Here is a 14,512-nt window from a genome sequence, read left to right as displayed (position 1 = left end):
GAGCCCAACACGAGATGGCGATCTACTATCCTAAGTGTGTGATCTGCAGCTCATATGCCTTGAACATTTAGTTTTTGTTTGCTATTACATGGCTGCTGTTGAAATAATGTGAAGAAAGAAGGCATAATCCTCGCCTCCGAGTCCTTAATATAATTGAAACTTTCCCTTACGATAGCTAGGAAATTTTTCATTCCTGGAGTATAGACAATCTTAGAGGCTAATGGATGAAGTAGCCAAAAGTTCTGTAAAGGATTACATTCACCTCAGGGGAATCAGCAATACAGTCCTCTTTTTAATTTCCCTTTAACTCAGTGGGAAAGGTGCCTGCTTTTCTGGTTTAGGGCACGTCAGTTTGACGTTTATTATGTTTTCGTTTTGGGTCAGGTTTGTACAGTAATAGCTTGCCAGCTTGTCCATCTGATGAGGTGTCTTGTCAATCATTATTACATTCTATGTTTTTTTTGTAAATATTTTTGTCTGTACTTTAACTTGTATTTAAAGCCTTTTAAAGAAGAATTAGCGCTCAGATAGTGCCAAATATGCATGCTTTATCTGCAACTTTTAGATAATGCTGAGGTATGTGTCAGGGTTAGCAGCTTTTTAATATCAGCAGTAAGAGCAAATAAATCAATGAAAGGTTAATTGCTTTTAGTATGTTATTATATTCTCTTTTGTGTCATTAATTGTCGTTATTCAAATTTTACATTCTACATCTTTGTAATAGTTTTGCAGGCACTTTCTCTTTGTACACTAGCATGCACTTTACTATGACTTGCGGAGCTCTTATATAATAATAATTTGCAAAACACTTTTATAATGATAATTATGATGTGCTTGTACTTTTATGATTTTATATAAAGTCAAATAAAGGTTGTTTGATTTATTGATTGATAGAATCCATGCCAGACTTAATAATTTGGAGTTTTAAGTAGCTATCTGGGAACCTTGAGAGACTGTTTACTATTGACAATATTTAGGTATGTTACAGAAAAGATTTTGCTTTAGCAACCTAAAAGCAAGTGTTAGAGGCATGCTTTGCGCTTAGTAAGGCATCCTTTCTGTATCATGCATGACTGTCACTCAGAGGGAAGCACTTGCTTCCCCAGTATTCTCTCACTGCATCTGAGTCTCCAGAGATGAGTGAAGTGGCGGAATGGCAGATGACCGTTTTCTTCCACCTTTCACAGATCTGCACATACCCAAGAGAGGTGAGGAACGGCAGGCAATGCTGTCAGCCTTGGAACTCTGCATAAGTAGAGGCAGGGAAGGACCGAGGGTGCTAGGATATCAAGTATTTGTTTTTATTTTGGTTCGGCAGGGGAGAGACGAGGAGGGTAAATGCTAAGGATACTAGGGTTGTATGACGGAATCACACATGTGTTTAGCACGCATGCCTTTCCAACGGCGGCATTAGAAAGAACGAGTCTTTAATACGCGTTCCTTTTGCACGCAAGTCATTACAACGACTTGCCTTAGGGATTGGATTAGTATCATTTACTATTCCAATTCTAGTCTGCGCAACAGTAGGGAAGGTGTTGGACTTATAAATCCAACACCACTCCACCAATGCGCCCCCCTAAGGCAAGTCGTTGTGACAACTTGTGTGCTAAACAAATGCGTGGTTACGGCGCATTTGTTCTAATGCCGGAGCTGTAAAGGGACAGCGTGATTGTGGCTCAGTATTAAAGGATGTTTCCCGGATACTGGAGGTGGGTGGCAGGACACCAGATATTTTATAATCAAATATATCGGACGGGTTGAGAGGCTAATACAAGGAAAAAAGGATGTCAGGATTCCAGACCTTTTTTTATTTGGGTGGCAGTGAAGAGGGGTGGCAGGAGGATGGTCGCAGGGCCCGAGGTATAGAATGGAGCTGTGGCATGAGGCAGGAAAGCTCAGGCTGTGCATGGATCACCCATCCTCTACTCCTCCCCAGCTGATGAGAGTAGGAAGAGAGTATTTTTTGGGTGGGGGCAGGAGACACAATTTAAATAAAACTGAGGACAGCTCAATAGGTAAATAAAGAAGAAGCTTTCACCTCAGGGTTTTGAGTGATATCGTACACAATGCAAGATTTGCTCTCGTTATCGGTTTGATTTTATTCATGCCACCATTGAAGAAACATTTCTGTTATTCACAGGACACAATCTATAAATCTACAAACACATTAAATGGTCTGAGAAATAATGAGCTGCTTGATATAGGTGCATGATCAACATATATGCTGCTTTTGAACTATTTTTGAGTTCTCAGGAGTGCCAAATTAATATCTCTGCAGCCATTGCAAAAATGAGGTTGGGACAAAAGTACAAAGTGGTACTGGCTGGAGCATTTGGATCTTATTTGTTACCATATCCCCTTTATAATGGGAGCAAAACTGGCTTATATTTAAAACACTTGGACACCACTTTATGGTACACTCTGTGAATATTTAAGTGAAAATGTTAACAATATATAAGAATTGAATAAAGACTACTTTTTCAAGCATTGGTCTATTATCATAAGCACACAGTTTTATGCAGTGTTACTAATATTCTAATACTACTAAACTATCTGACTAAGCTTGAAACAGTTTACAAGTATACAGAGTAAAGCAAGTTACACAAAATAAGTATACCAATGACTGTACAATTCTGCAAGGTAAGCACTTCTCTACCAGTTGAAAGACCACCACCTCTTTTCCAGACAGTTTATCTGAATGACTTTTGAATAAACTAATGGAGCATATTTACAAAACTTTTATCATCATAATTGCAATTTAAATGTGGAAAAGGTGGCACTGCTTAATGTGAACACACATAGGTGCCTAAAGTTTATCTTAAGAGCCAGATCTAACACTGCCAAATGCTGGGACTACCTAATCTTAATTCCAACTCATGCCTGTTTTTTATTGACCTGTTTCTTCATCTCTATATTGCGGGTTCTTTATCAAGCCTTTTTTCTCCTTTTGTTACTGTTTATATATTCCACCTCCTTGCTGCCTTTGTACCCCTCCTTTTTGTGTCAAAGTCTGATGATGTAAATAAAGTTGTGGTTCACAAAGAGTGCATGTTTCCACTATCCACAGCCAGTGGCACAAACTAAGCACTCCAGGACCGGCGGATTGTTACATGAGCAGATGCCCCTCATGGCTCCAGAAAATCTGCAAGTTGTTTTTGCATATCGTCACTAAATTAAGTGACAATTTGTGCAAGATTAAATTGGTGATCCCAGGGAGAGAGGGTAATGAAAAGCTGTGTGAACACCCACAATGTTGTAATTGTCTGCAATACCTTTCACAAGCTTATCTGTACTTCCAAATGTTCTTCTAAATTGAAAAAGGGCATCTTGTGCAATAACTGTAGCACACTACATGCACCAACCAACCAATTGGGCCGCAAAGCCAGTGGATTTGGTAGTAGTACTTTCGCGATAAGTGATCTGTCCTCTTTTTTTTAGAATGAAGCTAAATCTTAACTGTTTACTACAGTCCCTTAATTGAGATCAATGTAAAGTTCTGGAGAGACTATGGAGAAAGCACTATGCGCCAGAGGCCAAAGCTACATATTTGGTGGCACTGAAAAAGTATCAGGCTCTATGCAGGTCAGCTTGTGCATTCGTCTACGCAGCTAAAATTATGTCCGCCCAAAACTGTCAGAAAACCCTATTTAAAGTTGTGGCAGAACTCTCTGCGCCGGGTGTGTTCTTGCCAGCCCCTTCACTTTCACTACATCACTGTAATGAACTTGCACTGTTTTTTCATAATAGAGTCATGTCTATTCATCGTGAGCTTCAGTTGGCTTGTTCTCCTCATGGCAATTTAATCTTTCCCCCCACTCAACTTCTGATCAGGTCATGACGGCTCCACCTGACTATATACCTGATGAATCTTGTCAAGTTAAGGCCTGGCTCCCTATTGATTTAACCTCTTTGAGAAACGTACTAGGTAATATCAAGTCTGGCTCCCCACTTGATCCCCTCCCTCCATCTAAGCTTTGATGCTTGGACGAACCGGCCCTTGAGGTGAGGTGATTGTTAAGCTTCTTAATTCCTCCCTAAATATGGGCCAGTTGCCTCTTAATTGGGAGCACGTTCTTGTGCTTCCATTGTTGAAAAAGACTGGCTTAGATCCCCTTTGCTGGTCAAATTACAGGCCTATATCTCTCCTCTCCATTTTTTCCAAAATATTGGAAAATCACATTAACTCTCAACTTTCAGTACATGTGACTAAATATAAGCTATTTCATCCATCACAGTCTGGCTTTCGTCCTGGTCACAGTACCGAATCAGCTTTGTTGGGGGTCACAGAGAACCTCAGGCAGCAGCTTGATTGTGGGGGTACAGCAGCGCTCATCCTACTGGATTTGAGCGCTGCCTTTGACAATGTCTCCCATTATATTCTGGTGAATCGCCATGAAAGTTCTGGCATTGTAGGGGTAGCCTTGTAGTGGCTGATCTCGTTTTTAAAGAATCGCTCCTTTCAAGTTTTCTCTCACTCTGAAAAATCTAGTCCTGTGGCATTAACATCTGGAGTTCGGCAGGGTTCAATCCTGAGTCCTCTGCTTTTCAACCTTTATGTTCGCCCTTTGACAGACATTGCAGAAAAATCTCGGTTGACCATCTTTTCATATGCTGACGATACACGGATTATTTTCTCGCTGTTGCCGGCTCAACACCAGGGGGCATATGTATCAAGCACATTTTTAATCGCAAACGCTGCGATTCGCAAAATACAGCGTTTGCGATTAAAAATTCGCAAAACGGGATGTATAAGGCAAAATCCCATCGCAAAATTAAGGAATTGCTAATTTAGCGATTTCTTAATTTTGCGTAAGCATTTAAGAAATCGCAAATTGCGATTTCTTAAATGACATGTAAAAAGCACCCAAGTTGTGCGAATTATCCTTAAGAAATCGCAAATTACCACCAACTTCCAGTTGGTGGTAATTTGCGATTTCCTTTCAAAATGCACTATTTTTAATTTTGCAAAGTGCCACGTGACGCTCATACATGCCCTTAGGGCATGTATGTGCGCCATATGCACACACATGCTCATTTCAGGGGTGCATCAGGGTGTCATCATGACACCCTTGCACCTTTGAAATTATTCTCAAATAGCGATTAGCAAATTGCGAATTCGCTATTTGAGAATTACTTCCCATTCATTCCTATGGGTCTCCTGGCCCATAGAAATGAATGGGCAGGTATTCCTTAATTGCGATTTCGCAATTTGCTAATCGCAATTAAGGAATTTTAAGAAATCGCAAAAAGTTTGCGATTTTTTAAATACATCCCGTTTTGCAATTCTCAAATAGCGATTCTTTAAAAATCGCTATTTGAGAATCGCAAATGGTGATGTTGATACATATGCCCCCAGGATCCTTCTTTACTTAAACTTGGTATGAACAACATCTCTTTGTGGAGGTATAGAAATTCCTTGAGGCTGAATGGCTCTAAGACTGAGTTTCTCATCCTGGGGAACAATCCTGAGCTTTGGGGAGCCAGCCACTGGCCTGTCTCTTTGGGACCTTTGCCTACCCCGGTTCCTACGGTTAAGAACCCGGGTTTTTATATTGATAGCAAGCTTTCTCTCGATGCCCAGATCTCAGGAGTCACCTCGGCCTGCTTTGCGGTCCTCAAGTGGTTAAAGAAAATTCTTTGGTTAATTCCACCCGCTGCGCGGAGGACTGTTCTGCAGGGCCTGGTGATCTCTACGCTTGATTACGGTACTGTGCTGTATCTGGGTGTGGACAAGACCTCTGTACAACGTCTTCAGCTCATTCAGAATGCAGCAGCCCGCCTACTTTTTATGTTGCCTCGGCACGCGTCCGCTTCCCCTCTGCTCCATCAACTTCACTGGCTCAGGGTCAGTAAGCGTATCGAGTTTAAGGCCCTCTGTTACATGTTTAGAGCTCAGCACAGCCTGGCCCCCATGCACATACTCAATCTTGTCAAGCCTTATCGACCCTCTCGCAACCTAAGATCGGCCAATCTCTCTCTTTTCTCAGTCCCCAGAGTACGTCTGACTCGCATGGGAGGCCGCTCGTTTTCCTTCTTGGGACCGAAATTATGGAATTCCCTTCTGCTAGATCTTAGGAATTATCTATCTCTCCTCACTTTCCGAAAAAAGCTAAAGACCTTTCTGTTTAGTCAGGCCTAAGGCCAACTGAGCTCCACTCTCGTCTGTTTCCACTTTCAGCACCAGGAAACCCTGTTGGGTAGCTACGTGCTTTATAAATCTTTTAAATAAATAAACCAACTGAAAGGGCCTTCGGTCAGAATTAACTTTATGACACCTTCAAAATGCTGTTTTAATCCATGTAGTATGGAATTAGAAAATTAACGGAATTTCAGTGGGTTTCGACTTGGTTACTCTTAAGTATTTATTGTTCTATATCTTAATCGTTTACCCTTGTCTCCCAAATGTGAAGTTATCAAGGGACTAAGGGTTGTACTGGTGATGCCCATAAATCGTGAAGAAAACAAATAGTATGGATTTAGAAACCAATGAATTTTGAAGGGTGCAAAAAAAATGTATTATCCATTGTTATATACTTCAGTGTTTTACTATAATGTGAGAATTAAAGTATGGACGTTCATCATTGTAATGATTTTTACTAATCAGACAATAAAGCATTATTATTATTATTACATGCGCCAACTTCATTTTTACTTTGTGTGTAGGAAAAGGCAAGCACTTGCATGGATAATGAATGGGCGTACAAATAAATACAGTAAACAAATGTGTATAATATCCAACTAACCCTAACTCCATTTCTGAAGATCATTTACAATGCAGGCAATTGGTTTATGTAGGGTTAGGAACAGTGTTTTAAGTGGGATTAAAAAGGTGGCAAGGCCCTATGACTTGAGTAGCCTTTACACGAGGTGCGGCCTTTTTAATTAATTCTTGTGAAATAGCATCCTGTATTAGGGAAATTCATAAATAGATCCTCACTGGACAAACTATAATCAAAATCAGCATGAAACTTTCTTCAACGGTTTATAAGGCATCTCTATACAGGGCCCACAGCAATAAAAACAAACTTAACAGGCTAAATTCTAAAATAAGTGGTAATACACTAGTAATCCAGTTGAAATGAAAGAATGCTTTTGGCCTTGGATTACCAATGTTAAACAGTGGTAGCCACTTGTCACTTTGCCTTGTGACACAAAAGTGACTTCCGGTGACATTGCATTGATGCACTAGCAAGAATATAGGGGCCTTAGTTAAAAGCCCCTTGCGCCACCGGTGTGTCACCGGTTCCCAGATTACAAGTGATGCACCACAGCGCAAGAGGCTTGTAAATTAGCCCCTAGGTTTTTTTTTCTCCTTTTGGCGAGGAATAACAGAAACAGAAGTTTCCATAGGGTCCTGGCGCAATATGTCTATTTTGGGGTGGATTTGTTGGGCCTGGCAGGCTCTGGCCTACTTACAGCAATAGTTAGGACAAAATTGTACACATCAGGGAAAGAAAGCATGACAAACGCAGTTTAACCCGGCGTGCAACCGAGGATTTTGTAGATTGGATAAATCCAATGTGCACGACTAAGCCTGTGTCCACAAAAGCCCCTAAAACTATCTACAAGAGTTAATGTAATATGTTGTCGTATTTTGTTACAAGGGAAGGGCAAAGCACACCGTTCAAATGCTTAGAAAGTCAACAAAGTAAGAAAAATGTGTTTTGGGGTCTGGCTTTAATGGATGTAACGCATCACAGACACAATTTATATGAAGCACGTATTAATAGTTAAAGAGAAAGGATTTCTCTGCACACAGCTTGTACAGCCCCAGGCCAGCTCGGCTCGTCATCATTTACTTTTGTTAGCTGTCAGGACGCCGCCTACTCCAGCTGACAGGCCCAGGCTAAAAACAGCTGTACGAAAAAAAGAGGCCTGTTCCAGCTATATTTTCGGAACGCTCTTCCATCAAAGACATTACCTGCATGCCCTCCTGGCCGGAGATCCCAATTCCCACATCAGCCACTTGGATCATGCTGACATCATTAGCTCCGTCACCTAGAATTAACAGGAGACAAGAATGTTTCCTTTCAGTAAACTAGACATGACGAACACAAGCGAACTCATAACACAAATGCACCGAAACTTAGCAGCTCTATCCGCCAAACGTCATCTATTTTTCACATCCCCTCTGGCTATGTGTAAAATAGGTGGCAGTTCCTATAAATGAGGGAAAGGTGTTTATTTCATTTTATTTTTAGAATTTTATATGGTAGTGATAAAAACACAGCTATTGCAAAACAAGAGTTACAGATATATTCAGGATTCAAAACACAAAAATGTCATAATCAAACCACCGGGATTTTATTACATTTCCCTATAATTATAGGAATAGTTGCTTGGTCCTGTGTACTTTGTGTTAGTCTTGCTTATTCTAATCACTTGTCTGTAAACCTCCACTGATTGAAATGCAATGTATGGATCCTGCATTCTTTGGAGAACTCGTGTTCCAGGGCTAGAATCTGTTAAAAAGAAGCCTTAAGGGGGTCTTTGCATGCCTTTCCGAGGTCCTGGGATGGGAGCTCCCTCGTGCACCGCAGTTGGCCCTCTCCATGTCATGGAGGGATAGGTGGCAATGTCTACAAACGACATCTCATGCTATTAGGCTTCACACTGGCGAAGCGAGACATTGCTAAAGGGTGGAAGGCGGTGCAGGCCCCCTCGGTGGCTGCATGGAAGAATGGTTTGGATTTTTGCATGGGGATCTTTGTAGCCAGGGGATGCCCGCGCAAGCATTATAAAATATGGAAACGATGGGCGGACTATCGGGGCCTGTGGTTGGAGCCGCCAGTGGTAGCAGGGACTCATTTATCGGGCTAGTTTCTTGGTCTGTAAAGACGGAGGGGGGGGGCGGGTGTTATCATGCTAGGATGTTTTGATTTCACATCTAGGCTGTGGACAAGACTATGCAGACTTAGTGCGATAATAGGGGGGTGGGGCGAGGGAGGGTGGGAGTTGGGTGGGGGGGTTCCTAAATCATTTAATGTGTCCTTGTTATGCATTATTATTTTTTTTGATCTTGCCAACAAAAGTCGATTGCTTTCATGGTTATATATGGTCTGATTCGGCAGATGTCTCTGGTGTGCAGAGCCCTGCGTTGTATATGCAAATCGACGAATAAAATATGTTTAAAAAAAAAAAAAAAAGAAGCCTTATACATGCGAGGACCGAGCAAAGCTAAGCTACTGATCGAAGCAGCAGCAGGACTGAAATTGACTTATTGAAGGTAGCTGTGCCGACACTGAATATACATGGAAGCCTTTTCAGATTCTTTTTTTTATCACCACAACAAGCCATAGGGGAATGAATGTGCCACTGTGATAAATAAAGTGAACTCAGAGAGTTTACATTGGTCTTGGGTAGAAAACATATTCATGGTAGTGGGGTCCAAATGTCCTCTAAACAAAAAGTACTAAAAATAGAAAGGTGATATGCCATCCTACACGCTGAGTAAGTCTGTGTAATGTTTAACTGGGAAGGAGACTATGCTGTGTGTAGGTCACTTTGTTGGGTAAGCTTTAACACTAAGACTGTGGTAAGCAATGCCCTGTGGTGAGTTAGTCTGTGAGGTGGGTAAAAGTCTTTTGTGTTTAAGCATGCATTTTATATTTTCATAAGTGGTGTGTAAGTAACTCTTTGTAGCAGTGAGGATTTTATGACTCTGTGGAAATTTGTATGATATGTAACTTCAAATCCTGGTAAGGTTTTCAAAACTATTTCTGCTGTAAACCTTAGTGGTATATATATATACATGTGTAGTGGGTAACACTAGTGTGATGGTTCTGAAGCCTTTATGTTAAAAGAATTGTAGGAAAGTGGCCCTTTTTGACATGGTCACCCCCACGTTTTGCCTGGTATTTGATGCAATTTTGACTGAAGTGCACTGGGTTCCAGCTAACCATGTCCCCAGTGCTCTTTCCCAAAAACAAGGTATCTGTGCAATTGTTCCACAATTGGCCAGACCTTTAGCATCTCTGTAAGTACCTAGTAAATGGTACCACTGGGTAGTAAAGAGGGTCCCTAAGGGCTACAGCATGTATTGTGCACCTTAGGGACCCAGCACCAAACTCGTGCAGACTGCCATTGCAGGCTGCATGAAATGGTGCACACGAATATGAAAACACAACATGGCACACATGCCATGCCCACAGACACTGCATGGAATATATGTAAGTCACCCCTACAGCAGGCCTTACAGCCCGAAGGCAGGGTGAATTATGTTACATGAGAGGACATATCTGCATGAGCAGATATGCCCCTGTGGTGTCTAGTTCAATTAGTAGGTAGTTCAAGTTAACAAGGAAGCTATTTATGAACTGGTCATTATGAGTTCCCCAGCTACATGATGGGCTTCACTGAAACCTATGGTATTTGGTATCAAAGACCTTATCTTAATAAATTCCTACTAATGTCAGTAGCGGATTGTTAGAACTGGGGGTCTCTAGTTGGCAGAGGTATGCACCTTTGTCCAAATAGGGACCCTTGCTTCTAGTCAGGGTAAGGGGGATACTCACTTTAGATAACCCCTGCTCCCACCCTTGGTAACTTGTCACGAACAGACAGGCTTATCCCAAAGGCAATGTGTAAAGTATTTGTACTCACAACACACAGTGATAACACCATAAATGGACACCACACCAGTTTAGTAAAATAAAGTATCTCTATCTAAACTTAACAAGACCAAAACAACAAAAACCTAACATGCATGTAGTAAGATAGCACTTAAAAAGAGTTATTTCCAAAATAGAGCTTGTAGGAAACAAATAGCTATAACTGGGGATATTGCGACATCGTGAGAACAATAATTCTAAAGTACGGCGCAGACCGCGAGGTATGCGGCATTGAGCACGGAGTCACATGGAGCCCCAAACAAACAGTACCTTTGGGAGACGAATTCTATGACAATGCATGGCATCGTGGAGGTGAACTGTCGGTTCCGAGGTTGAGGCCGGCACCCTGGCTGCCACGGGAGATGCGAGGCATCGTGGTTGTGAGGAGGAAACGTTTCAATTACAGGACAGGGGAAGTCGTTTGCGTAGGCGGTGAGGCATCGGTTCTGGTAACAATGTGAACTTGGCGAGTTCGTGGAGTCACCCCCGACGGTTAGCGGTGCTGCGATAACAGGATGCAGGCGCGGGCTGTGACGGAAATGGTTGGAGAGCTGGCATCAGGAATGCCGATAACTGCAGCGTCGGCAGGTTTCGAAGGGCATCGGAGCTGTGGTACAGGCTGAGCGGTGCGTCGTGCACTTAATGAGTGGTGTCCCTGGCATCGATGCAGGTCACGGCGTCAACGCTGATGGCGTCGGAGATGTCTTTTCTTGCTTCTTTCAAGTTGCTTCCAGCTACTAATAGCAGGAACAACGTCCAGAGGCCTAAAACTGGAATAGGACAATCAACAAAGGAGTGTGTCAGTGTAGTATCAAAATGAAAGAGCAAGCATGCTAGTAATCGCACTAAGATTATTACTGTTGAAAAAAAAACATTTATTTTTTTTGACACTTTCTGACTGAGATGTGATTCCTTAGGGACAATTCAGCACCTTTGGATACAAATGCCCACTCCTACCTCCATCGCTATTCGGGACACTTCCCTTGTGGTTTTTCACCATAGCAACTAGCAAGCTAGGCTGCATTGCACTATTGGCTGAACGTGCCAGCGTCTCTTGGACACGTTCCAACGTACGGCCTGCAGATTGGATTAGCCGGTTAACCCGGGACACTTCCCGTGTTGTTTTGCTTTGGTCTTTCACCATAGCAACCAGCAAGCTAGGCTGCTATGCGCTATTGGCTTAACGTGTCAGCGTCACTCCGACGCATTTCAACATACTGCCTGCAGATTGGTTTAGCCAGTTAACCCACACTACCAAGACGTAACGCGACGCCCCACGTGACCGCGTCTTCGCTCGACCTGGCTTTATATTTCCGCATAGGACCGCCGACTCTTTATCGTCGGGGTCCGTTTATGAAGAGGGAGTGCTTAGGTTCATAACGGGTGCCTGCCGCTGCAGGCGTGAGTTCCCCCTCAATCAACAGTTAAGTACCTTTTCATGGGAAATCGAGTCCCTGACTTAATTTAATTCTTCTTGTTATTTCTCTGTTTCGTTTTCCTCTTGCTTAGGGTGTGCCATTTCGCCACCATCCCACTCACGTGACCCATGGTGCATTGAACCTTTGCACCTTTTGTAAGAAAATAACGTTTCCTCATGTAATTTCGTTTTGCCCAGTAGCATTGGTGACGGTTGGCCACTTACACGACGGCCTAGTTCACCTGCTAGTGCATAAAGTTACTTGGGCACCTGTATCCCCCCTAATTAGAGATGGATCGCCCCCTTGTTTCTTAAAATAGGACTCCATTGGTAGTCCTTTTTATTTTAGTCTACAGATAGCAACACCAGCGTTCTTGTTACTGTTACAATAAGTGCACCCGGAATGAGCATGTATGCATGTCCACTATCTGTGACATTCTTTAGATGCATACTGACGCATAACTTGTTTGTCTTTTATGTCTCTTGCTGTTGTACGTCTTTGTTTGTCACAACCTTTTTTGGCTAGAATAAACTCGGTTCCTCTCTATATTTGACGGAATCTATTCCAAGTGTTTTTTGACATTTTTAACACTTACGAACCCTTGGTCAGGGTAGGCCTTAGCGTGCCCATACCGCCGGGTGCTTCACACCACACATCTCTGGTCCTGATGAAAGCCTGATAAATATTCATGGAGGCAGAAACATGTTGACCGCACCTTTAGGGATAATATATGAACTTGTAATTCCAGTTCGTTATCCCACAAAACATTTTTTTTTACTTATGTCTGATTGGCAAAATTAATAAAGGTCTTTTTTGACACAATTGGGCATTTTTAAATTTCACTAAATTCACTTTCACCCTACACGTTTTTTACCAGCTCCGCAGTAAACTGGCGTCGCAGCACACTAGGGTGGCATTCGGCCACTCCTGGTGGGGCCCAATGATGAAGCATGTCACCAACCAGGTTGGTGAGTGAGGGCTTTTATAAAAAAATGAATGTTTTTTTTCAACAGTAATAATCTTACTGCGATTACTAGCATGCTTGCTCTTTCATTTTGATACTACACTGACACACTCCTTTGTTGATTGTCTGATTTATTTGAGGGGAATAGGAGTGTTCCCTGTTTTGTTCCCTTCCTCTCCTGTTGTTCCCCGTAAAACTGGAATAGTCACCTGCTGGCAGGTCAGAACTCTCAGCAATAGAGTTCAGGGGAGCTGGTGGTGAAGTATTTGTGTCCTTGAGACTTCAGAACAGGAGGTCAGCACACACAGGCCCTTGGAGATTCTTCTTCAAGCAGGTTCACAGCAAAGTTCTAGTCTTTGCCCTTTCCTTGGCAGAAGCAGCGACTACAGGCCAACCCCACACAGCACACCTCAACCCCCCAGTGGCTGTCTATGGTGAATGCACATCCCCAGCCCCTGTCACTCCAAAACCAGACAGTCAATCTACAAACAGACAGAGGCACACAGAATGCTTAAACAATAAAATGTCTACTTTCTAAAAGTAGAGAGCCTAAACTATATTCCTCTATTTTGGCCCAATGGGAAGCTATACTTGTAAGATGTTACAAAGTATCTCCATTGTTATCCTATGGGGCAGGTAGCCTTTTAATAGTGTATTTCACTATCAGGATATGATATGTGATCTTGGCTTCCCCCAGACCTGGGAGATGCCACCCCCTTCCCTGAGGCCCATTGGGTGCCATAACAGGCTATGCTAGAAGGCGTGGTGCACTACCAGGTGAGTCACACCCCTATGGTGGGCTGCCTGATGTGCCCCATGAAAGAAGGGTTCCACCATTTTGATTTTGGTGGAAATGGGAACACTGGGACAGGGATAAGACAACTCCCCACATGAACTGGTTATATAGGGGGTGTTGTGACCCCAAGGGTAAGTAGGCCATTGGCTACTACCTTTCAGTCCCCATACCAGCCCTAAATTGAGTACTTTTGTGGCCCCCTGAAAACGGGGACTCAGATTTGTCTGACTCGAGAACGAAGAAGTCAAAGAAAAGCTGGAGAAACGAGAACTGCAGACTGTTAGCGGACTTCGGCACCAAACACTGCCTGCCTGCTCCTTTCCTGACAATCGCGACAACCCAGCTCGTACTGCAGCTGTGCATCCTCCGAAAGCCTAGGAGGGCCCCCAGCACTTTGCCAAGCTGTCAGAGTCTCCCTCGAAGTGGAGGAGCCAACTCTCTGCTGCCACCGACTGCAACATCTGGCTCACCATTCTGCTGTTCACCAGGTCCACCGACACAGCAGCCACCCAGGAAGAGGTCACTGTGCTCCAGGAGATCAGATCTGTCTCCCCACCCAGTGAGAAGACACCAGACCCAACCACCAGAGCCACTCTGCACCAGTATTGAGGGTACCGGACACCATGCAACAGCCAACACTTGTTTGAGTCCGATCCAGACTCCAATGCCGCAAAGACAGAGCAGCCTACAAGTGATGTCAGCATTGCAGACCAAGTTCTTACTG

The 14,512-nt window shown here is 43.1% G+C and overlaps 1 protein-coding gene across 1 annotated transcript in view; it reads right to left on the bottom strand.

Moving 5' to 3' along the window:
* Positions 1 to 14,512, bottom strand: part of ATP10A (ATPase phospholipid transporting 10A (putative)) — an 831,750-nt gene that overhangs the window by 52,117 nt on the left and 765,121 nt on the right. Inside the window, exon 15 of the mRNA XM_085622881.1 lies at positions 7,922 to 7,998. Within this exon, the coding sequence (XP_085479007.1) occupies positions 7,922 to 7,998 (77 nt within the window). The remainder of the gene's footprint in view (positions 1 to 7,921; positions 7,999 to 14,512) is intronic.

Source organism: Triturus cristatus, chromosome 8 (assembly GCF_964204655.1).
Source record: "Triturus cristatus chromosome 8, aTriCri1.1, whole genome shotgun sequence".
Taxonomy (NCBI): domain Eukaryota; kingdom Metazoa; phylum Chordata; class Amphibia; order Caudata; family Salamandridae; genus Triturus; species Triturus cristatus.
This window is presented reverse-complemented; position numbering and strand designations above follow the sequence as displayed.